This window comes from Myotis nattereri (genome assembly GCF_964212035.1).
Source record: "Myotis nattereri genome assembly, chromosome: 8".
NCBI lineage: Eukaryota > Metazoa > Chordata > Mammalia > Chiroptera > Vespertilionidae > Myotis > Myotis nattereri.
The window spans coordinates 25,632,841-25,658,662 of record NC_138083.1 but is presented as its reverse complement, the minus strand read 5'-3'; the positions used below and the strand labels follow the sequence as shown (position 1 = coordinate 25,658,662).

The window sequence follows — 25,822 nt, the reverse complement described above, 5'->3', positions numbered from 1 at the left end:
ATATGCAGAACCCATGGACACAGACAAAACAGGGTGAGGGCTTGGGTGGTGGGGGAGGGAGGCTATGGGCTAGAAGGGGTCAATGAGGAAAAATGGGGAAATCTGCAATACTTTCAACAATAAAGATAAATTTAAAAATAATAAAATAAAAAGATTAAAAAAAAGAATTTGTCTCTCCAAAAGTGTGTATGTTGGGGGTTGGGGTGTTAAGGCATACTTGCAGGCCTGAAAAGAAAATGATATATTTTATATATTTGTTCCCATTTGTATATAATATTTTTAAGCATATATGCATCCTGGAGTATGCAAAGAAAATTTCTGGGTAGATGTAGAAGAATCTACAGCATTCATCTCTGACAAGTAGATTCACTTTTCATTTTATTATATAACTAGTGGCCCGGTGCACGGATCCATGCACACTGAAAGGAAATTAGTTAGAAGAAATATTTTAATATCGCTATTTGCCCTTTCTCTATAATAGAAGTGTCAGAGATGAAAGAAAATTAGTAAAATGTATGTAAAAATAGTATATAAATTGATTAATAAATAAACAATAACAACATGATATAAAAACAACAAAAACATGATATAAAAACAACATTGATAAAAACAATGACTGATAAATTGATTAAACCTATTCTAATATCTCCTTGTATACCACATTAAGACCAAAAACACTTTCAGATTTCCCTTGTGATGAAGTATTTACAACTTTAACGTCACGCGCTCATCGAACTCAAGAGAAAGCAACATATAACTGACCATGTCCAAAAAGGGGTTCAGGTAGGAATGTTCCTACTTTGTCTAGAGTTTGTCCTTGTGAGTTATTAATAGTCATCGCAAATGCTGGCATCACGGAAAACTGTCTTTGAATTCATTTAAATGGGACGCCAGTGTCAGACGGGGACAAATATTGTGCATGTGCGAGTCAATGTTTAGTTTTAAATTTCCAGTGCGCATCATACATAGCGTCCGGTTGGTCAGTCGACGGTCGGATGGACGTACAGTCGGTCACTCAGCCTTTTATATGTATAGATTGATTGTCCTTTCTTTTTACTTTTTAGATTACTTTATTATTTACTTTATTTTACTATATGACCTTTATGTTTCTAATTAAATTATTATTTTTTTCTCTTTATTGATTAAGGTATTACATATATGTCCTTATCCTCCCCACCCCCACTCTCATCCCCCCCACTCATGCCCTCACCCCCCTGGTGTCTGCATCCATTGGTTAGGCTTATATGCATTCATACAAGTCCTTTGGTTGATCTCTCCTAATTAAATTATTTTTAATGAAGTCGGAGAAGAGGATGAAAGAAAGGAGGACTCCTGTCCTGGTGACTTTAGCATTGGGCGCACCACCCCTGCGTCCACCAGGTTTGGAGTGTTGAACCCACCTCCAGTATCCTGGCATCCTGGCGGGGGACCCTGCCACCTGGCGGGACTAAGGGCTCTCAGCGGGACTGGCAGAGAGGGGTGGGCGGAGACGAACCCCGCCCCGCCCCGCCGCGTATCCGGGAGGTTGCCTTGGCAACCGCGCCTGGCATGGCCTAAGCTCACAATCGACCCCATCTGGGTGGCTCCCGCCCCGCCCCCTGCGCTCACCTGTTCGCCCGCTCGTGCTGGGCGGACCCGGGGCCCATGGACACACACCCAACCTTGCCTGCAGCCCCGCGCGCCTGCTCGCCTGCTCTGCCCGAAGGGACACCATTCACCGCTGGCTGCCCAAGCCTGGCTCCGGGAGCCCGAGGTCGTGGCTGGGGCCGGTGCCAGGCAGCAGGGAACCAGAGCTGGGTCCACCGTACGCCCCTGCAGGCCGAGGCGCAACGGGGTCGCGGCTCAAGGGGGTCGGACATCCGCGGCTCCTGATCATCCCCAGGACTGAGAGGTGAGCCGCCCTAGCATCTTTCCCTTGAAATTCGATTCTACCCACCCTCCCCTCTGGATTTTTCTGAGACTTAAAACTGAAAGGGACAGTAAAGACACCCCCCCCCCCCCCCCAATGTGGGTAGGGTGAGTTGAGACCCAGGGAAGTTTGATTATTCATAGCGAGCCTGTATTGAGAGACTTTGCTAAGTACTTTACAAAATCAGCGCATTTCCTCTTCACACATCCCCGTGAAGTTATTCCCATTCCACAGATGAAAAGACTGAGGCACAATCTCCTTAGGTAACTGTCCACGTTTGTCCAACCAGTTTGTATAAATTAAAATGCAGAGAAGGACAGATCACAAAAATAGATTCCTCCACTGCCACTCCTACACTCTTTCTACTCTTCCAAGTGTCTCCCTCCATTCCTCTTTCTAACAAACACCTTTATCTCACAAACTCCTCTGAGAAGTTTATGAGCTCCATGGGTCTCTCCCCCAGAGGAAAAATGCACCTGCATATCCCCCCCGCCCACACACACAGATTTTCATATTTAGAGTTTCAGACCCAACATGCTGGGGTGTGCATATATGTGGCGACTCTCCTAGGATCAAAGATGCTACACCATTTACAAGGAACCCAGCACTAGAGGGCAGGATTTCTCTTATTTTCTTCAGTGGGGTGAGGCTCTTGGTCAGTAGTGGATGTTGGTTGTGTAGGACAGTGCATAGGGCACTGTTCTCTCCCTAGAATTTTGGGATTTTAGTTGGAAAGGACACAAACCACAGAACTAGTCCACAGATTGCTGAATCATTCTGGTAGCTTGATTAGATAATGCCACATGCTGCTAATTCTTTGGGATGGGAGCTGTCCCATCCCAAAGAAGCAGTCAGAGACAACAATGAAGTCACTGATTTGGAAGTCTTTGTTCACACCAATGAGGTGGCATTGATTTAGTACAATCAATAAGCTATTGGGGAACATCATATTTTATTCTGTGTAGGATGTACAGTATGATGACACTGCACCTAACAGCATCTGACTGATAATAAAACCAGCTATAAATAGTAGTTAAAATAAATGTCACCAAGCATGCAGAAGAGGTCAAGTAGATGACTTTTGAGGAAGTTTAGGACTTATTGGGGGCCTATTTATACACACGGTTCTAATAGGCTTCCTTATCTGGTTTCCTAGTTCACCACACATTATAAACAGATTAGAAGGGAAGAGAGGGGCTACAGCAAACAGGGCATTAAAGCTAAAAGTCACATGATGGAAAGGAAGAAGCACAAAGAATAATCAGCAGGCAGAAGAGTGAGGAGAAAGGAAGGACAAGACAACAGCACACATCTGATGTTGATGGTCACAAGAAACTCCTCTTTGCTCTCACCCAGTCTCATGTTTCCCTGCAACCACCTCATAATTCCGCATAGACCAGGCTCAGATTTCTCTCCTGAATTATGTATCCTATTGCCTTGTGGATTCTAATTCAGCATGCTCAAAGCTCAACCAGCTACACACTCTAACCAATCTGGACCCCATCCTGAGCTACCCATCTTAGGTACAGGTAGCCAGTTGCTCAAGCCAGAAACCTAGGAATTGTTTTTGATTCCTTTCTCTGCTCAGTCTTCTAACGTTTTGGTTATCTATTGAGCAAACATTTATTGAATGCCTCATAGGCCTCAGGTTCTGACTGGTGTAGAAGTAATCCTATATAATAAAAGGCTAATATGCAAACTGAACAGATGGCAGAATGACCAGTCACTATGCCATGCACTGACCACCAAGGGACAGATGCTTAATGTAGGAACTGCCCCCTGGTGGTCAGTGTGCAGCTGGAAAGTGCAGTGGTGGTGGCGGGAGCCTCTCCTGCCTCTGTGGCAGTGGTAAGGATGTCTGACTGACGGCTTAGGCCCGCTCCCTGCTAAGCCATCAGTCAGACATTCCCCGAGGGCTCCCGAACTGTGAGAGGGTGTGGGCCTGGCTGAGGGACCCCTCCCCCACCCAGCCCCCAAGTGCATGAATTTCATGCACCGAGCCTCTAGTGGTCATTATAAAGCTGCTGTTGCATGGAGGCTACATACTAGTGGGGAAGATACACAATATATAAATTGAATATATCTATACACGTTGATAGAAATGTTATATAGAGAAATGTTTCATTTCATTATGAAGAAAATGAACCCAAGGAATGAAGTTACATGGTGGCATCAGTTTTAATGGTGAAATGTGCCAAACAAAGGAAATTCTGAGCAAAGGGCACTCCAGGCTCAGGGAACAAGACATTCCAGAGACAGGAATGAGCTTTTGTTCCATAAACAGAAAGAAGGCTAGTGTAGCTGGAGATCACTACGTCAAGGGAGATTGAAGTGAAGTCTGAGGGTCTGGAGAGGGGACCTGAATAGGTCATCAGAGTGTGTGTGGTTTTTTCTGATAATAATGGAAAGATATTGAATTTTTTTAAAAATATATTTTATTGATTTTTACAGAGAGAAAGGGAGAAGGATAGAGAGTTAGAAACATTGATGAGAGAGAAACAACAATTCAGCTGCCTCCTGCACACTCCCTACTGAGGATGTGCCCACAACCAAGGTATATTGCCCTTAACCGGAATCGAACCCGGGACCCTTCAGTCTGCAGGCTGACGCTCTATCCACTGAGCCAAACCAGTTAGGGCGAAATGTTTTTTTTAAAAGGTGGTCTGGAAAGAATGTTCTGGCATGAGGTAATGTTCTACATCTTGAGAGGAGATTGGTTTACATAGACATATGCATTTTTCAAAACTCACGGAATGGTACACTTAATACTTACACATTTCATTGCATATTCAAAAGGTTAAAAAAAAGAGCTATAAGCAAATATTAAACAAAAATTAAGGATATCTATGCTGAAACATGTTTGCAATTTATTTTGAAATGGATCAGAAAAATACAATGGATAGAGATGCAATAAAGCAAGTCAAGCATTAATGGTAGGATCTCAATGGTAGATACATGGGTGTTCAGTTTTTCTTTATGTTTAAAAATAGTTATACTACAATGTTGGGCTAGACGTTTGTCTGGTCTTATCTGATCTACATTTAAAAAGATGTTCCTGGGTCTGAATAGAGAATGAGCCATTGAGGGCTGTTGTGGAAGCAATGAGACAAATTAGCAGCTATAGCAAGGATTTGGCCTAGGAAAGTACCACTGGAGTTGATGTCAGGAGGGAGAGTTGACAGGATAGTAGGGGACCTGTGAGGGAAAGAAAGAACAAAGCATAACTCCTAGTTTTTTACCTGAGTAGGTAGATGGATAGTGATGTCATTGTTGGAAATGAGGAGACCTATTGGAAGTCTGGGTGATAGCAAGAGTTGTGTTACATTTTTGATGCCTATTAAATATCCAAGTGACAATGAAGAGTTGACTGGTAGATACGTAATGTTGGAGCTCTGGGGAGAGTCAGAGATGGCTGTATACATTTGAGTGAACAATTAGAAACTGCAAATTGGAATAAAGATCTCATCACATTGGATGAGATCACGGGGTGGGGAGGGGTGTTTGAGAATAGAGAAGGGTCCTGAGGGCTTAGCCCTGGGTACTCCAACAACTAGGCTTCTCACAGAAAGAGGGGGAACCAGCAAAGGAGACTAAGCAGTGGATGGGGAGGTAGGAGGGAAACAGGCCACGGAGATGTTATGGTTGCCTAGAAAGACACAGAGGAAACAAGTGGTCAGCGGTACCACTCTTTGCCGCAGGGAGTGTAGATAAGGGAGCGGGTTTGTGGTAGGGAAAAGAGAGTCCAGTTTCAGATTTTGTAGTAAGATTGAATCTTTCCATTACAAATACAAGGAACCCAGCCAACTGGCTTCTACCAAAATAAGTTTGGGGAAGGGTGTTTTTGCTCATGCAACCCTGAACATTTAAGTGGTAGGTGACTCCTAGCACAACTGGGTCCTGGATGTAGCTGCTGCCATCCAGCTCAGCCTCTCCTGCAGGCTCTCTGTGATGGCCCCAGCCCACACCCCCCTGCTTAACCACTAGCAGAAAGAGCTGCCTTTCCATACAGTTCTGGCAGAATGGTCCACGGGATGCTGATTGGCTGATGTCTCTTAGCATATTCTTGAGGCATTCACTGTTTCTGGGGAGAGTGTTCCCTCACACAGGCTAAGCCTGGGTTGCAGACCAATTCTGATCACAGGAGATGAAAGGGGCAGCCCCAGTCAAAGGTTGAGGGGGAAACTTGTCTGATCTTATCTGATCTACATTTGTAAAATATTTTTTTTTCTGGGGACTGAATAGAAATTGGACTAGAAGAGCTGTTGTGGAAGCAGTGAGACAAATTAGGGGCTGTGACAATGACTTGGCCTATGATAGTAACACTGCACCATCTGAATGGTTTCCCTATAAGATAACAGGTTCCTCCAACCCCAGAATAAAATATGGAGGAAAGCATGCTGGAAGTGCCTAGTCTGGCCTACCCTTCGGTTCAAAAGATTACCTCATTGCCACATAAGATGACAAAAGAATTGCCTATCTCTCTTTGGTATTTCACAGAGCACAGTAGATTCCTGTTTAGAATGAGCATCTCAAAACGCTGCATGTTCTTTATCACATTTTTTAACGACTAAAACCCATATGGTCTCTACATTGGGGGGACATGCTAGTACAGAGCTATATAGTGGGGAGCTCAATTCCTTACCTTGGCAATTTAATTAGCCTCACCTTGTTCATACGTAAATGGGACGTTTGCATCAAGGAGGGAAAATTAGAGATAACAGGAAAACCACATAGTATTCATTATGATGAAAGATTAGTTTTGAAATATTTTAACTTTATACTAGTTGAAGGTTTTTGTATTTTGTAACTTCTATTTTCATGAAATCAGTTGCAATAAATTATGGTAATAATATTTCCATATATTATTTCCATAATAAGAAACAGCCTCTCTTCTTGGAGAAGCTTTAAAATATTATCATTTAATCAAAATCAAGGTGACATAATTAACTTTGAGTTCCATGTTTTGTTTTGTTTTTGTATGTGTGGGTTTTTTTTGTGTGTGTGTTTTGTTTGTTTGTTTCTGCTTTAGTATTTGCGTTGGTCCACAAAAGCATTTTCAAGAAGTTGGTCAAGTATGGCTTTAGCAGATAAGAGACTTGAGAACCTGCAAATCTACAAATGTCTCCAGTGTGTTCGGAACAAAGACAAGAAGCAGATAGAGAAGCTGACCAGGCTTGGTTACCCTGAACTAATCAATTTCACAGATCCTATTGACGGACAGAGTGCTCTGCACTTAGCCTCGGTCTCCAATGACACTGACATGGTCAGCTTTCTCCTTAGCCTTGGTGCCCACCCTGATGTGAAAGACCGAATGGGCTGCACTCCGGCAATGAGGGCTGCAGAACTGGGCCATGAAATGTCCATGGAAATATTAGCCAAGGCAAAGGCGGATATGACGCTAGTTGATAACGAAGGAAAAGGTAAAAACCCCAACGTTCTATCTAGCAGATGCAATCCTTTTTATAGCCAGAAATCAATAAAGTGAAGTTTTTTGCTTTCCAACTTTAGAAGTGAATTACTCCTGCACCTAAGAATACCAACTCCCTATAATTTGAAAATGGTGTAGGTAACTCTTAGGGAAACCAGATCTGATAGTTTTTTCATATAAAAAATTAGATTAATCTGTTAGGTGGTTTTTCTAAATGGAGGATTTTCAAATGACACACATTAATATTATTGTCATCCTAATCATTCATTATGAAATATTGTTTAGACCAAACGAGGGAGAGCATTTCTTATTCGTTTTTACGGTTTAGAACTGGGAGTAGTACTAGGCTTAGGACTTCAGAAGGATTTTGTTTCTTCGTAATAGTCTGATGTAAAAAGGAGTTTGTTATACTTGGAAATCTGAAGGACTCAGGTGGATTCTGGCATAAACTCCAACTTTCTATGGTCATTTTAAATAATTGGACTTCAAATTGACACATGGCATTTCTATGATTATTCAGGTGAGACAGTCCCACTCCTCCACATTGCTCCCCTCCCTCATCCCATCTCAATACCATGGTCCCGGAGCTTCTTGCCCAGATCACCCCAGGTTCCAGCAAGAGTTGACATAACCTCATGAAAATCACTAAGAAAATTAAGACTAGGCTTAATATAAATTGGTAGATCTCATCACTTGTCCCAAAGAGTTGCATCAAGTACAAAGCCATTATCATCAGCCCACAGTAGAGAAATGAATGCAGTTTTATAATGTTAATGTTTTCTAATAGGAACAAAATGTGTTTTTGTAACTCTCTCCAAACAGTCACTTGCTTAAGAGAAAGGAGAGGACAGAGACAGGAAGAGTTATTTAACTGCTTTCTGGCACCACGTAAGAAAGTAAACTACAGATGCATTCCAGGGTCCAATGTAATTTAAAATGTCATATCCTAAAAACAAAACAAAACAAAAACAGAACCTCTCAAATCTCTATTGAACATCATTTTCCAAAGTGTGTTTCACAGACCATTGAATCACTGGGATGTTGATAAGTGGTACATGCAACATTGGTTTCACTGTCAAATTCATTGGAGAAACATTGGATGAAATATATTTTAGGCATGTTGATTTCACATTTGTCAGACAGACTAAAGATGATGACATTATCCATATATATTTGACCATAAAATAGTTTTTCCTTATGTCATCTTATTTACCTAGAGTTTTGTTTAATACACTTTGGGAAACACTGTAATGAAACATGTTTACCTCCTTGAGTGTGAAAAAGAAAAATCACAAGGAAAACAGGTGGAGAAATTTTATAGCATAAATATCTAAAATGGTAAAATTATGGGGGAAGGTCAATTAAGAAAAATAAAATAATAAAATTGTAAAATTAAAACTAATCAAGGTGAAATTAGAAACAAGGTCAAGTGAGTGTTTGAAGCAAATATTAACAGCCGTTAGGTTAAAATTTGAGCTCATTCAAATTAATATTAAACTTATCGAGGTTCTGGAAGTTGAGCGTCTGAGAAAATGATATGGCAAATCACATAGGAAAAGATAGAAGTAGCAAATGAAACTTGAAACATATATAAAATCTTGTCTCACACATACCCTTATTAATACTGCCCTATATTGCTTTGATTCTAAAGAACCCATTCTGTGCTCCCAGCAGCAAGTGTCTCATCTTCCCCACATGCATGAACCTAGTTCACCTTGCACATCCCTCAGTTTGACTGCCACTTGCCAAACTGTTTGCTTATTCCACCATAGTCTCTCTGCCATTGACATCCTATTTTCCAGAGACTGATGTTTGACCCACTGCACATTGTTTCTAAAGGATAAGCAAACATTTAAATGATTAAAAATACTTACTGGATCCTTAGAAGCATGTGGGACATATTCTACCCCCACATTGTAATTTCTCTTTGAACTGCTTTGCGGAATATGAAGAAGGTAAGGCTCTCAGCCACACCTGCTTGTGACTGTTTCCTATCACAAGCTGAGTTTCTTTTTTGGTTTTTCTATCCTGGTGTTTCAGTTTATCTCAGAGAGAACACAAAGACAGATATGCCTTTGCTCTATCACTTTAACTAGTTAATTATGAATTTTAAAATTAACATTTTTCCTTTTTATCTGATTGAAATGTATAGAAACTATTCATAGGTATTCTTTGGGGATTCTATTTTTCTACAGGTATTTTGTTTTACTGCATTTTACCTACTAAGAGGCATTATCGCTGTGCATTGATTGCCCTGGAACATGGCGCAGACGTCAACAATTGTAGCTATGATGGAAAACCGGTGTTCCTTAGAGCTTGCGAAGCAGCACATGATATTAAAGAAATGTGCCTGACACTTTTGGAAAAAGGAGCCAATCCAAATGCTATCAACACAGTATGACTATTCCTGTGATTATAAATATTCATTTTTTTCAATTATAGAGTCTTACCACTGTAACTTTGGCATTTAGATATGGCAAAATTATTCTGTTAGCTTATAGACTGTTCATTTCTATTCAAAATGCTTTAAGATTATATACTTTCAATACCTTTATATTACCATAATCCTACAGCTTCTTTCCTAATTATGTTTGGAAAATTGGTATTTATTATGCATAAATGTTAAAAGATCATTATAGAAAATACACAAGGTATCACTAAATCCTAATAAATGTTTATCTTTTTGAAAAGAAAATATGTAGTTATGCTGTATTTTTTTTATTAATTTTGCTCCCTCTTCTCATTTGGCTAATTTTATTGAATTTTCTTATGTTTTCATTGTAATTTTGAGACAAAATCAGATTTTTTTCTTAATAGAAAACACCTAAAATCTAATTTTAGCATATTTTTTTCCCTTTTTGCTCTACAATCTTTGCAAGAACTGCATTTTTCTCACAAGAACATCTGGTGTGATCCACTCTGACTTTAGAATTCTACATTTTGGATATTCACCCATTGCACTGGCTTCATTTTTCCTATTTGTTTCATGAAACTAATAAAAATGTAGAGAACTAAGCATGTCTGTGACTCTTAAGGCCAAATGGATTTAGATCATATTTATATTGAATATGTCATTTAACATAAACAGCATTTCATCTGCTTTATATCCAGGCCACAGGTCGCACGGCTTTAATGGAATCGGCAAGAGAAGGAGTGGTAGAACTGGTTCGAGGGATATTGGAAAGAGGAGGTGAAGTGAATGCATTTGATAACGAGAGACATCAGGCTGCACATTTTGCTGCCAAAGGAGGCTTTTTTGATGTAATAATCTACTCTTCGCTTTAAAATTTGTTGCTAAAAATTTTCTCTCCTTTTTCTCAAAAATTTTAAATATTAATGTGGGTTCAATTGGGCAGGTTTTTTTCTGCATTACTATCTTGATTTCCTTGAATAATTCTAAAATTATATTTTACACCAACTATTATTTTTAAAAACATACAGCTCTTCAATTTTATCTGCTTGCTAATTTATACATGACTAATACTAGTGGTGTTTTTTCTGTATTCTTAACTATGACAACTTAAAAGTTTTGCCTACTGGGTCTACTGTATTTTATGCACTCCATTACATATTAGAATCTTCAAAATATATTATGATCTAATTGTGGGGAAAACAATGCCAACATACTCTTATCACCATGATTATATGTTGTGTATCTTATGACGCACCTAAATTGTAAACTCTATTCTGATTATCTGGACATTTCAGCAAAGGTTATCTCATAGGTACACTGACATTGCAGCCAAAAAAAAAAAGAAAAAGAAAAGGGAACCAAAGATGGCCTTATTTTTTAAAATGCTGAATTATATCAAAAATTTCTTTACTCAATTTTCTCTGAGTTTTAACATAATTACCCTTAGTTTCTTCATTGAGTCTCTTCTCTGCAATAAAATATGCATCACAATAGAATTTAATTTGGTAAAGAATTTGCTCCTCTGATGATGTTTGCCATAGTCTGATGCTTTCTAAAATGGCCTAGATTTACCAAAATGCTAGTCCCCCAGCTGAATATAGAGTTTCTTAAACTCTAGCCAGGGGTGGGGAACATCCGGCCTGTGAAATCACTTCTTCTGGCCCTGGCAAGGCATTAGGGATGAGTTAATTAAGTGTCGGACAAAAGATAGCAGGCTAATTTTTAAGTTGATAATGTTGTATGGCCCTTTGAATAATATTATAAGTATCCAAATGGCCCTTGGCAGAGAGAAGGTTCCCGACCCCTGCGTCAAGGTTGTTTGAGAGCAATTTTGGCAACGATAAAAATGTTGTATGTCTGTATTGTATAATAGAGTACAATACAGTAGCCACATGTGGCTTTTGAGTACTTTAAATATGGCTAGTGAAACTGTATTTTTAAGATTATTTTCTATTTAATTCATTTTGATTTAATTTTAAGTAATCACATGTGGCTAACATAATGTATTGGCTAGCACAGGTCTAGGAGCAATCTTCATTCACTAAATGTACATTCCTATTCCCCTACATTATCCACTGTTTTACAGATATTGAAGCTTCTTTATGCCTACAATGGAGATATGGGACTGATTGGAATGAATGGGAACACACCACTTCATTATGCTGCCATGGGTGGTTTTGCAGATTGCTGTAAATATATAGCTCAGCGAGGTAAAATTTGCCTAGCAATTTTATGCTTAAAGTATTTATGGTTTATCCATGTTGTAGATAAGTAGGGAATTTGGGCCTGTCACTTGTTAGTTGCTTATGTTTTTCAGTAGCCCAACCCCACTCATGTATATAGAAAGAAAATTGAATTTATTTTCTTACTCTACTTTCTGTTAACTCAGGAGTCTGGTCTTAAAAGTGATAAGAACCCATTTTCCCAAATATTTTTAGGTTATTGTTCAAAATCTAATCATGAGTCAACAGATTATTATAAAATGGTTATAGTTATTAAACTCCTTTTTTAAAAATATGTGAACATCAATCTAAGCAAGGACAAGCACTAGAAACCATGTCTGTTCATCTTAATCCTTAATTATTTTATTAAAAATATTCTATTGTGTCAAGTGCAATGATAACTTCTGAATGATTTGAAATTATGAGGAAAATATTTTAGGGAGAAATATGAAATAAATTGAAAATGTTCATGGAAAATTTGAAATGTAAATAATATTTATTATTTTAGCTTTTTCTGTAGCTTTTAAGTAACTTAGTTAACTTAGGAATATAAACTATGTTATATATAACCTAATGATAATATTAACTAATTAAATTTAAAGAAATGGATCAATTTGTTAATTACATACTAATTGAATATACATTAAAATTTTTAATTCTTTGTTAGAGATGGGACAGCATTCTGCTGAACTGTATGATAGTTTTCTTTTTTTCCAGTTTCTGAGAAATAGGCAAAACTTAAAGTCCTATGACTCTATATTAGAGCAGAGAAAGTGCTTTTGGGTTGTTGCTTTTTTTTTTTTTTTTTTTTACAAGGGCACAGAATTTCAGAAGTCACTGGGACCTAGAGATTCCATACATAGTCACTAATATTACATACTAGAGGCCCGGTGCACAAAAATTTGTGCACTCGGGGGGAGGGGGGTCCCTCAGCCCGGCCTGTGCCCTCTCGCAGTCTGAGACCCCTCGGGAGATAACTACCTGCTGGCTTAGGCCTGCTGCCGGGTGGCAGAGGGCAGGCCCAATCCCTAGGTGCAGCCGCTGGTCGGGCTCAGAGCAGGGCCGATTGGGGAGTTGGGGTGCCGCCCCCTGTCATACACAGAGCAGGGCGATCGGGAGGTTGTGATTCCACCCTCAGTCACGCTCAGGGTAGGGCTGATTGGGGGGTTGGGGCACCATCCCCTGTCACACTCAAGGCAGGGTCGATGGGGAGGTTGCAGTGCCACCCCGTCATGCACAGAGCAGGGCCAATCAGGGGGCTGGGGCGCCGCCCTCTATCACCCACAGAGCAGGGCTGATCAGGGGGTTGGGGTGCCACCACTCTCACACTCAGGGCAGGGCCGATGGGGAGGTTATGGCTCTACCCCGTCACACACAGAGCAGGGCCCGTGGGGGGTGGGGGGGGGGGTTGGGGCGCCGCACCCTGTCACACACAGAGCAGGGACGATCAGGGGGTTTGGGCGCTGCCCCCTGTCACACTGATCCCGGTGCTGGGAGGCATATTACCCTTTTACTATATAGGATAGAGGCCTGGAGCATGGGTGGGTGCCGGCTGGTTTGCCCTGAGGGTGTCCTGGATCAGGGTGGGGGTCCCCACTGGGGTGCCTGGCCAGCCTGGGTGAGGGGATGATGGCTGTTTGCAGCTGGTCACACACCCTTCAGGGTGAGGGTCCCCACTGGGGTGCCTGGCCAGTCTGGGTGAGGGGCTGAGGGCTGTTTTCAGGCTGGGGGTGACTGAAGCTCCCAACCACTCCTTTTTTTTTTTCTTTTTTTATTCTGGGCCAACTTTAGCTTTGAGGCTTGGCTCCAGCTCTTAGGCCTCCGCTGCTGAAAGTAGGTTTCTGGCCTTTGTTTACAATGTTGCGATCCTGCTGGCTGAAGCCTGGCAGGTTTCTGGGGTTTTGTTTAGCTTCTATATTTGTTACATAGTTGCTTGCAGCTCAGAGGCCTGCAGCAGCAGGCAGGGAATGTTGGAGTCCTCCGTCACTGAAGCAAGCAAGCCTCATGTTAGTTTCAAGCTGCCTGGCTGCCGGCCGCCATCTTGGCTGACAGTTAATTTGCATATCGCCCTGATTAGCCAATGGGAAGGGTAGTGGTCGTACGCCAATTACCATGTTTCTCTTTTATTAGATAGGATAAGTCTAATGTGCTGCCATAACTAATAGTGTACTAACTGATTACTCCTTCATCCTTCGAAATAATGAACACTTTTAACGAATAAAGGAAAACATATCAAATGCAATGTTTGCCCTCATAAACCATCTTATGAGTCTTGTTTTCAAATCTGTTATAATCGGCAGTTTATTCTGACATTTCATTTTTAATATAGTGTATTTCTAAAAACTAAACATCTGCCCAGATTGAGACAAGCTTCTTCAACTTTAACATGTCTATTGCTTTTTTATTGGGACAAACATCACCAAACATATACTCTATTGTTCACACACACATAGAAAGCAAAGGGCCAGAGCTTGGGCCATGCCAGAGGCCTTCCCTAGCCATGCAGAAAAGATTTATCTTCCTGGCCGAATCATAAAACTAGACTGTAGTTTTAAAACAAACATCTGAAAACGTTCTGAATTCTGTTAACGGGTTTGGAAGTACAACCACGTCACCAGATCCTATGAGGGGGGCTCAATTCCATAGCAGCAGAATTACCAGTTACATTTCCACTTTTAACATCTTAGATCTAAGTCCATCAGAGCAGCAAGAAACCATTAGCAATAAAATGCTCATTTCTGAGTAAACATCGATTTAGTCTCTTCTATACTTCATTGAAAAGGCTGACTTTTGTCCCACATTAAACTATCTTCCTTAATATCCTCCTCTTTTGCCCCTAGTCCTGACATGGGAGGGAGTTTGGAGTAGTTCTACCCCATGGAAAATTTTCCCTTTCATGGGCCTTTGGCTGCTGATGTTCTACAGCACCAGCCCCACAGAGGAACATAAGTCACAAAGGGAATGGATGGGTCTTTAGTTATAATCATAAAGGAGGAGACAAAGTCTCCAAGGTCAAAAAGGGGAGGAAAAAATACCTTCAGATTTGTTTTCTAAAAGGAGTGCTGAGGAGAGGAGGAAGGCATGTCTTTGGGAAGGCCAGAACAAAGGGTCAGTGAATCTTCAAGTGGAAGGGTTAGAGACCTTTTGGGAAGGCTTCACAGAGTGAAGATGAAGGGCAGATGAATGGGTTTGTTTGTTTATTTATTTATTATTTATTTGAAACAGAGGAAGGTAGAGGGAGAGAGAAACAGATGAGAAATCAACATCAACATCAACTGGCTGCCTCCTGCATGCCCTCTGCCCCACCTCAGGCCCCCAAGCCCACAACCCAGGCATACACCCTGACTGGAAATCAACTAGTGACCACTTGGTTCATGGGTTGGTGCTCAACTATTGAGCTACACTGGCTGGGCTACCTTAAGATCTTTAAGCTGAGATGTCTTAGTCTTTTATCCACATAAAGGTTTCTAACTAGGAGAAAACTGGGAACAGATAATAAAATAGTAAGCTAAACAGCTTTAATAATCCTTGGATCCATAGTGCTGAAGTGAATATAGGAGTGGAATGGGAGGTGGTAGATAACCCCAGACACCCTGAATAAGCAAAAATGTTCAGTAAATAAAAAAGCATACTCAGAATTACTATGCAATTATTATGTTATGGAATTTTACTATTGAGACCCCTTCCTAATAAGTCACTGTTCTTAAAACTGTCCAATATAGAAATTTTAGAATCCTTATTGTCTCAATACACTTTTTCTATCACTAATAAACTTTCAGCTTGAGTATAAATTTTTAGTTTTTGACAATACTGAAGGAAATATTAATCTTGAAAAGCATCAGTGATTAATTTTCTTTTTGACAAGGGATAAAATTATAAAGTGTTAGAGAGGCATGTTTTATGTTAGCTGCCTATACAATTTGGTTGCTAGAAATACTAATTGGGCAACAACTTTTTAATCATGTGATTTTGGCAAAACAATCGAAGAGTCTTCTAGAATCAAAATACTAGGAAGAACTTCATAGTCTGACATTTATATACTTAATGGATTTTTAATGCCTCAAGACACTTATTATAGACAACATAGCCTTCCTGGTAGCAATAAGTAGAGCCCCACCACCACCATCTATTCAGAAACTATGTTCATTTATGTAATGTTGGTCTCATCATTTTAAGGAAGAAAACAAAAAAAATGAATTTTAATATATAACTTGGTCAAATATAATACTGAAATCCTTTAGACTTGATGAACAAATTACTTCTTTTTTCTGTTAGGTTGTTCACATGGCTTTACTGAAAAAGAGCAGATCTATATAAATGACATTAATTTCACAGAGTATACAGATAAAATATCATTTAAGATTGCATACTGATTTATATTCATAATCATTCAAAAGAAACAGCTGTCCTTCAGCATTCTGAGTGCCTAAGGGCCTACATAAGCTGCCTGAATCCAGCTTTCCAAATTCAATTGTCACCCTTACTCTTTTCCTGTTTGGCATGAAGAGTCCTTAGCAAATATCCTAATATAGTATCTATAGAGATTAATGTCATACTCCTTTGGGGCAGATAATCTAAATTGGAAACATATCTCCCTTAGAAGTTACCAAAGTAAAGTGCAAAATAAATAACAGCTTAACTTTGTAATTATAATAGTCTAAATGTGCTCATCTCTATATATGAACTAGAGGCCCAATACATGAAATTCATGCAAGAGTAGGCCTTCCTTCCCCTGGCTGCCAGCACCGGCTTCCCTCTGGCACCCAGGCTTCCCTCCAGCACCCAGGACCCAGGCTTTGCTGCGGCCGCCAGCGGGCACCTGGGACCTGGGCTTCCCTTGCAACCCCAGCTTTGCTGGAAGGTCGTCCAGAGGACAGTTGGTTTAATTAGCATATTATGCTTTTATTATTATAGACTAGAGGCCTGATGCATGAAATTCATGCAAGAGTATGCCTTCCTTCCACCAGCTTCCCTCTGGCCAGAAGGACGTCCAGAATGACATTCACAAGGACATCCGGTCTAATTAGCATATTATCCTTTTATTATTATAGACGAGCCTTGTGTCCCCCATCAAGCCCTGCCTCCTGCTGATTGGTCATTACGCGTGAAGACGCGTGAAGGTGTGATGACCATTTGCGTATTGGCCTTTTATTATGATGATGATAATTTGGGGACAAACTTTTGACTAAGCATTTGAAATTAGAAAAACAGTTGAATGAATGTCATTTGTTAGAGCTATGCCAGTGCCTTGGAACCATTCATAATAATGATGCTTCACATTTTAGGATGTGACCTGAAATGGAAGAATTTAGAACATAAAACAGCCAGGACTGTGGCTAAGGAAAGCGGCTTCAAAGCAGCAAGCAAAGAAATACGGCGGGCAGAGAGAACGGCTAATAAACTGGCCAAGCCAGGAGTCAAAAATCCGAATCCACTCTGGGCCCTTCGGCTTCATGACTGGTCAGTAGAATATGAGGCTATACTTCGGGAAGCCTTTTCGTTTGTGGACAAGGGCGATGGGACAGTCAGCAAGGAAGATTTTGTGTTAGTGCTGGAGGAGAGGCAGGACTTCATACCCTCGGATCAGCTGAACTACATCGCTCAACTTAGTGAAAAAGTCCGGGGAGCGGGGGTCAACATTAACGATTTTTTTAAGGGAACCCGATATTTAAGCAAGACTTATGTCTTGGGGTCCTATGGGCCTAAGAAAAAGAAAAAAGGAATAGCCAAAAAGGGGAAGAAAGGCAAGTTCGTTTTACCCCTCCCGGTCTGCGTCATCCCTGACAACGCATTTCCACGCCGGAGTGATGGCGGGCCACCATATTACATGATTGAAACCTACAAGAATGTCACAGATTGCAATCGGTTTAATCGGGATCATCCGCCAGAACATCCCATTCAGGACGACTCTGCTTGGTACATTGATGATTCAGGGAAGATATTTTCAAATATTAACTTTCTCACCAAGGCAGGAGACCTAGCTTCTCTGAAAAAGGCATTTGAATCAGGCATACCGGTGGATATGAAGGATAATTATTACAAAACACCGCTAATGACTGCTTGTGCAAGTGGAAACATAGAAGTGGTCAAGTTTCTTCTTGAAAAAGGGTATGTTTTTGGTTGGGTGAGGTTTAAATTTTCATGAGTCTTACTATTTCAAGAAAGTGATAGGAAAGCTAAGATACAGTCAACTGCAGAATTTTAATAGCACAAGAAAGTGCTTCACCCCTGAAGCCTAGACTTCTATCTTACTATTATATGGGAAACCAAGCTCATGGGAACATAGGAATGTGTGTACATGAAGATGGTTTGCCAATAACAACTATGCACAAAGTGAAAGTCAAGAAGTTTTCACTCTGATGGTAGAAGTGTTCTGATTGGGTATCACAAGAAAAGTTAATTTAGTGTCAGATCTTTACCTAGTTGATGTGGAGTTGCTTTTCATTTTACTTTAAACTTAAAAAAATTTATTGTGGTAAGAATATTACATGAGGTCTAGCCTCTTAACAAATATTAACTATCTGATATAGTATTATTAACTGTAATTATGCAGCAGATCTCTAGAATTTATTCATTTTATGTGGAGTCGCTTTTTAATCTACCTCGTGTGTGTGTATGTGTGTGTATGTGTGTGTGTGTAGGGGAATCCCAACAAATTCTAATAAGTGAGATGTTGGCTATAATGACTAAAAACATTTTCATACCCTTCTCCAGAAAAAAAAGCAGTCTTTCCCTTGGTTCATTTATAAATATATTTAAAACCTCAAAGCATGATATTTTCATTTAGCTTTTTCAAACTTAAAACTTTATTGTTGAAATATTACATATATACCCTTTTTCCCCCCACTGACCCCTTCTAGCCTGCCCTGCTCCCAACCCTAACCCTTCACCACACTATTGTCTGTGTCCATGGGCTATGCATATATTCATACAATTTCTTTGGTTGATCACTTCCCACCCACCCTTAACCCCCTACCCCCACCTTCTCTTTGAGATTCATTTAACTTTTTAATCTAAAACAATTACTTGGGTTTAATTCCTCCTTTTACTATTGCTAAATAACCTGGGGTTAATTTCTTAACCTTTTTGTGCCTCAGTTTTCTCATCTTTACAATGGAGCCCTAATGGGACTCTGCTCACAGAATTCATTGAAGATAAAATTAGTTATGTAAAGCACTTATTGGCACAGTAGTTACATACTTGATAAACTGTATCATTATTATTACTATACATGCAGAAATAGACTCAAAATGGAATAATATAACTCATATTTCCTGTCAGCTTTTATCTTCATCGGATTCAGGTTTTTCCTTTTCCTTGATTTTAACCTTTGCAAAATTATAACCGCTAGGATCTGAAGTGCCTTTTAAAGCTAAACAAAATGTATAGGTATACACAAAGATAAGAGTGTCTGATAATGCAGAACACTTGTCAAGAAAATCATGCCATAGAGTTTAACTTGACTCAGAGCTTCCTTGGTTTACAGTTGAACAAGTTGATAAAACTATGAAGTCTTAGCATTTTTAGCCTCCAGTGCTTGAAATAGCCCATGTTTTTAGCTTGTGCATCTATCTTATCTTGTAGGGCTAATGTTAATGCAACAGATAATTTTCTGTGGACTCCACTTCACTTTGCATGCCATGCAGGCCAACAAGACATTGTTGAACTTCTCATTCAATCTGGAGCCGCGATAGAAGCACTTTCAATCAACAACTCAACTCCTTTATTTCGAGCCATTGAGAGCTGTAGATTGGATACTGTCAAATACCTACTTGATATTGGTGCCAAATTCCAGCTGGAAAATAGAAAAGGTAGGTGTACATATTATTGGTGGTTAGGGTTAGAAAACGAGAATTTATGTTCAATTCCAAACCCCTTCTGATTCTATTCTTGTAGGACCACATTTCCCGCTGAAACATAAGTGCTTTGCAAATCACTGGTGTTTAAGGGCTCATTCTTTGTGATGCAATCTTTCCTGGACTGATATTTTTGCAGAATACAATAAAAAGTGATTTACTAGAAAAATGAAATGGGGAAAAAAACACCCACAAAATACAAGTGCAAACTGTTTTACTAGATCTAATGACAGAAAACTCTTCTATGAATTTGCTATAAAAATTTCCAAGTACTTATTCTTAACTCCTGTGCTTATTTCATTGTGACCCAATAAGCTTTAGTTTGTGGACTTCACCAATGTGCAAGTCATACCTTGAATTATCACACTGTTTAACTGTCATCCTATCTAATAAAAGAGAAACATGCAAATTGACCATAACCCCGACACCCTTCCCATTGGCTAATCAGGGCGATATGCAAATTAACTGCCAACCAAGATGGCAGCCGGCAGCCACGCAGCTGAAGCGAACAGGAGGCTTGCATGCTCCAGTGACAGAGGAAGCCAACGTTCCCCGCCTGCTGCTGCCAGCCTCTAAGCTGCACTCTAAGCAACTATGTTGCAATTATAGAAGCTAAACAAGCTCCAGAGACCTGCTTTCAGCCAGCTTCGGCCTCAGAGCTTAGAACTGCAGTGATGGCAACAGAGTTTCAATTATAGAAGCCAAACAAACCCAGAACCTGCTTTTAGCCCTCAGAGCTGGAGCCAGCTCTCAGCTCCAGTGACAGCTATAGAAGCTAAATAAATCCCGAAATAAAATAAAAAGAAAAAAAGGAGAGGTTGGGAGCTTCAGTCACCCGCCAGCCTGAAAACGGCTCTCAGGCCCTCACCCAGACTGGCCAGGCACCCCAGTGGAGACCCCCACCCTGAAGGGGGTGTGACCAGCTGCAAACAGCCATCAGCCCATCATCCAGGCTGGCCAGGCACCCAAGCGGGACCTCCATCCTGATCCGGATCACCCTCCAGGGCAAACCAGCCAGCCCCCACCCATGCACCAGGCCTCTATCCTATACTACAGGCAGGGTGGGACAGCGCGAGCTCCCATCTGGGCCCTATGTGCAGCCCTGGGCAGCAGGGCATAAGCCCCGCCCCAAGCCGGGACCCCTGTGTGCCACCTGAGCCCCCAGCCGGGACCCCCGTGCCGCCTAAGCCCCACCCCCAGCCAGAACCCTATGACTATTGGAGAGCAGGAAAGTGCCGCTGGGGCCTGGGTCACTGTAGTGATCCATCCATCGGTAAGTAGAAAAGTGCGGCCTGTAGGCAGCCCCCAGCTAGGCCTGATCCAGGAGCAGGAAAGCAAGCCCGGCCTGCGGGCAGCCCCCAACTGGGCCTGATCCAGGAGCAGGAAAGCAAGCCCAGCCTGCGAGCAGCCCCAAACTTTCCCTGCTCCCCGGTTGCCATGAGGATCCAGGAGCAGGAAAGCAAGCCTAGGCTGCGGGCAGCCCCAAACTTTCCCTGCTCCCCAGTTGCCATGGTGATCTGGGAGCAGGAAAGCAAGCCTGGCCTGCGGGCAGCCCCAAACTGGGCCTGATATGGGAGGCTCTCTCTAGAAAATAAACAGAAGGCCTGTTTTATAAATATCACAGGTGAAGAATAAAAAATCACATGATTTAATATTTTAGCTTCTTGCTTAGAGTTATCATTTTCTTATAGTGGAATCCATTCTTTTTTTTTAATTTCAGAGAGGAAGAGAGATAGAAACACCAATGATGAGAGAGGATCATTGATTGGCTGCCTTCTGCACACCCCCTACTGGAGATTGAGCCCACAACTCGGGCATGCACCCTTGACTGGAATTGAATGTGGGACCCTTCAGTCTGTAGGCTGATGCTCTATCCACTGAGCCAAACCAGCTAGGGCCCATTACTTCTTTTTTAAAAAATATATGTTTTGATTTAAGAGAGAGAGGATGGGAGAAGGAGAGAGAGGGATTATTTTTGAACAGAGAACATTAAACCTCTGGCTGCTTCAGGCTGCCTCTGAGTCATGGGTAGTATTGTGCTAGGCCTGCCCAAGGACATTACAGGTGTCACAAATCCTAGCCACCTGATTACAGCACTTGTGAGCATCAATTTCCCCAGACCTTTTAGAATATACCTCCTTACATAATGTCAAGGGGAGGACAACAGAAAGTTGTCACTGCTTGGAATGAGAACCAGCAATCAGATATTCAAAATGTAATCTACCAATATTTTCTATCAACTTTTTAAGAAACATGCTTGAAAAAATTGTTTGGCCAGTAAATGGAATTGTAATTATAAGATTTTAGAGTTGGGGCCACCTTTGAGAATATTTGATCTAGCTCTGTGATCTTACACATACCATTTGCTTTAGAAACACCTTTACTAGCCCATGCTAGGGCTGCTGTGCTGAGATAAGATTTTTTCTACATTACTTATTATTAACTTGTTTATTATAGCTCTGAATTTTTGTTTCAAATAGGGCACACTCCCATGGATGTTGCAAAGGCATATGCTGACTCTAGAATAATTGGTTTGATTAAAGAAAAGCTAGATAACTTGCCAAAACCAACAGAAAGCCAAAAAGTTTTGAAACCCAAGCCACCTATTAAGACGAAAACTGAAGTTTCTGAAATTAAGAAAGAAGAGGTAAGAAAAACAATGATTACCCATTAGTAACTAGAATGCCTTAAAACCTTGTTGGGGAATGGGGCAGTGGTACTATTTACATACTCTTACACAACATAGGCAAATAATAGACAATTTATATTTTCAGCACCATTTTGCAATACTTTTAAAGAAATATCTAGCAAGGGAATTCCTACTACTGAAAAGTTTAAGAAATATTTGTTGCACATAGAATCCACACAAAAAACACATTGATTCAGCCAAATATAATTAGAATGTTGAAAACAAAACTGGTATTGGATAGGTGCATATCTGTATAATATATATGAATATATATACTAGAAGCCCAGTATACGAAATTCCTGCATGGGGAGGATCCCTAGTGGCTGCTAGCTGCCGGCCAGGGCCTCCTTTCCCTGACTGCCGGCTGGGGCCTCCCTTCGTTCCACACTGCCCCCTGGTGGTCTGCACACATCATAGTGAGCAATTGAACTCCCGGTCGGTCGAACTCACGAAAGGATACTTTGTATACTAGGCTTTTATATATATAGATTTTAGTCCTGAATTATTCAGATTTTATGAGATAGCCCAAAAAGGAAGAAGAATAACCCTTATGAGGAATGAAGTAAAGCATAATTTTCCTTCATTTTGGTCTTATACTCTTCATTACTCATTTTAAACCACCCCCACCAAGGAATTTTAATGATTACTGCTGAGCCCTAGAACATGAGGCCACTTGTAACTTGGATATCACACAGTATAACTCTAGAAGGTTTAAAATACCACACTGACTGATCCTGCTCATCTGGAGTGGTATAGTTGCCTCTGAACTATCAGGAGAAGGTTGAGGTTGTTGCCTATGGGGATTTCTGAGACATCAGGCTTTGTCATGAGCAGGGAAGCTTTACGTGCATGTCTAGGCTAGAAACTTTTAGGGAAGCAGAAGGATCCCTGGAGATTCTTGCAAACACATGACAAAGAATTAAATTTAAGAAGGAAAAGCTTTATTATCAAATGGAAAGAGGAATGGCATTTAAGAAGAAAATCCTTTATTGTTACCAAATGTAGGTGGTAGAAGTGGGTGGAGTGGAGGGATCATAGGCAGCCAGTAGAGAATAAAAAACATAGATTACAAGAACAAGGATTACCAGAGGTGAAAGAGGATCAATCAGCTAAAGCTCCTACTATGTGCACCATTATCATTTCAGTAAGAATGCCTCTTTCTGACTAATGAATGGCCACAGGTCAAGGATGGATATCTTGAAGACTTATGAGATCTGCCACTGATATTACTAATTTACTAGACTTAAGACAAAACATCTCTCTCTACCCAAAGTTAAAATAATATTCTATTCATTTCAAGTTATAATTTATGTAGTAGTTATTATTTTTCTAGCTTCAGAGTGAGATGTAGAACAACAAATAATATTAGAATGTATATAGGTTTATGGAGTTAATAGTTGTGTGTGTTTTTTTTGTCTTGTTTCCAGGAACCACTTTCATCAATTTATACTGTACCAACCATATTGGAGGAAAAGAAAATGCATAAGGATAATGTGGTTCATCTCAATTCATTGATTACCAGTGGCTATACCAAGAAAGTGAATATCACATTTACTCCACGGAGGGTAAGTACTTTGGAAAGATTTTTCATCATGTGGTATAAACTAATGATGTCATTTTTCAAAGACTTTTTATGCAGAACACAAAAACAAATATCCAAAGGTTATTGTTCATAGTTACTATTTAAAGGTGTCCTTTTGCTGACTTAGTAAGTCCAACTTGTCTAGCTCCCAGTATCTTGTTTTCTCGATTACAATTTCTATATTGTCATTTTAATTTTTCTTGAAAGATTAAAGTCTTCTTTGGTCAATATCATTCCCTATCACCATTTAGTCAACAAGTGCTATAGATACTTTTTCTTGGTACCTTAGACCTAACCCTTCTTTGTACTCAACACCACCAATTCCTTAATTATTAGTAGTAGATTTATTCAGTAGCTTCCTAAAACATCTGCAATTAAACAGGTAAAGACATTTTTGGAGAATAAGAGTGGTCTTGCAGATGCCCATCAAACCATACTGAAAAAGAGACCACCAGCTCCCTCTACTATGAAAATAATTCTGATTTCTCCATAAGACATAATGGTAGTAATCCCAAATAATCTTCTAATTCCATTGATTACTGGTTTTGACATCCTAAAAATGAACAGCAGCTGGCCCAAAGGTCATCAGAGAGGTAACTAAAGAGCATTTCAGTTGTCCAAATAGCACCAAAAATAGTGATGCCCATCTAACCACTGATGCCATATAAGAGGAAAAGACAAGTTCAAATAGATTTAGGAGTAAATTCGATAGTTTTGAATTAACCATATTAAAAAGTATCTTGCCGAAACCGGTTTGGCTCAGTGGATAGAGCATCGGCCTGCGGACTGAAAGGTCCCAGGTTCGATTCCGGTCAAGGGCATGTACCTGGGTTGCGGGCACATCCCCAATAGGAGATGTGCAGGAGGCAGCTGATCGATGTTTCTCTCTCATCGATGTTTCTAACTCTATCTCTCTCCCTTCCTCTCTGTAAAAAATCAATAAAATATATTAAAAAAAAAGTATCTTGATATAGCATGCGTGTGGCTGTCATACTTACACCTGCTCTGGCGGTGATTTTTTCACTTAAGACCTGGAGTCCTGAAGCCACAACAGCAGAGCTGATCAGGAAGAGGGAGCTGCAGAGGGAGAGATTTACTTATGAGGTGGACTTTGAAGACTTCATGATGCCCTTTCAGAAGAACATTACAGAGAAAGCTCGCGCATTGGAAGCTGTTTTCAAGAACTAAATCACAGAGGTTTCGTCTTGGGTTAAACATTTCAAGGCCCAGGGACCAAACTTTGGAGAAGGTAGATATTTCCATCAAAACAATCCACAAATTAAGTATTTGTAACCAAACATTTGTTTTTGCTTTAACAACTATAAATATTCTGAGCTGTCTAGAGAAGGTGTGTTTTATTTTGCAATGAATTACATGTCATTCTGGACAAATCCCCCGATCTTCTTTAAGATTGTAGTGGAATGGCATTTTAGTTATAAACACAACATTATTGTCAAAAAATGTACCAAATGTCCACCATTATGTTTGCTAAAGATTTAATTCTGGGAATTGATTAAAACAGTTTAATATTGGGGAAGGAGAGTTTTTAGCCCATTAAGGGAAGTGTTTGTTTCTCACGCATCATCGTAAGTGATGTGTATGAGGTAACTAAACTTTGACACCTGTGGCAGACACTGTCAGCGCTTCACCCATTTCTCCTCTGCGGCGGGGTTGTAGCATTCTCAGGCCTGATTGCAGATGCTGGAAGGCTGCCTCTGACACT

At 40.4% G+C, this 25,822-nt stretch overlaps 1 protein-coding gene across 1 annotated transcript; it reads left to right on the top strand.

Moving 5' to 3' along the window:
- Positions 1-6,959: 6,959 nt before the first annotated feature.
- Positions 6,960-25,440, top strand: ANKEF1 (ankyrin repeat and EF-hand domain containing 1). Its single transcript, XM_081097393.1, has 9 exons — positions 6,960-7,329; positions 9,533-9,732; positions 10,449-10,598; positions 11,837-11,960; positions 17,258-18,080; positions 19,557-19,783; positions 22,309-22,475; positions 23,945-24,082; positions 25,129-25,440. The coding sequence occupies exons 1-9, from the start codon at positions 6,984-6,986 to the stop codon at positions 25,285-25,287; spliced, it is 2,334 nt and encodes a 777-aa protein (XP_080953519.1). The 5' UTR covers positions 6,960-6,983; the 3' UTR covers positions 25,288-25,440.
- Positions 25,441-25,822: the final 382 nt, after the last annotated feature.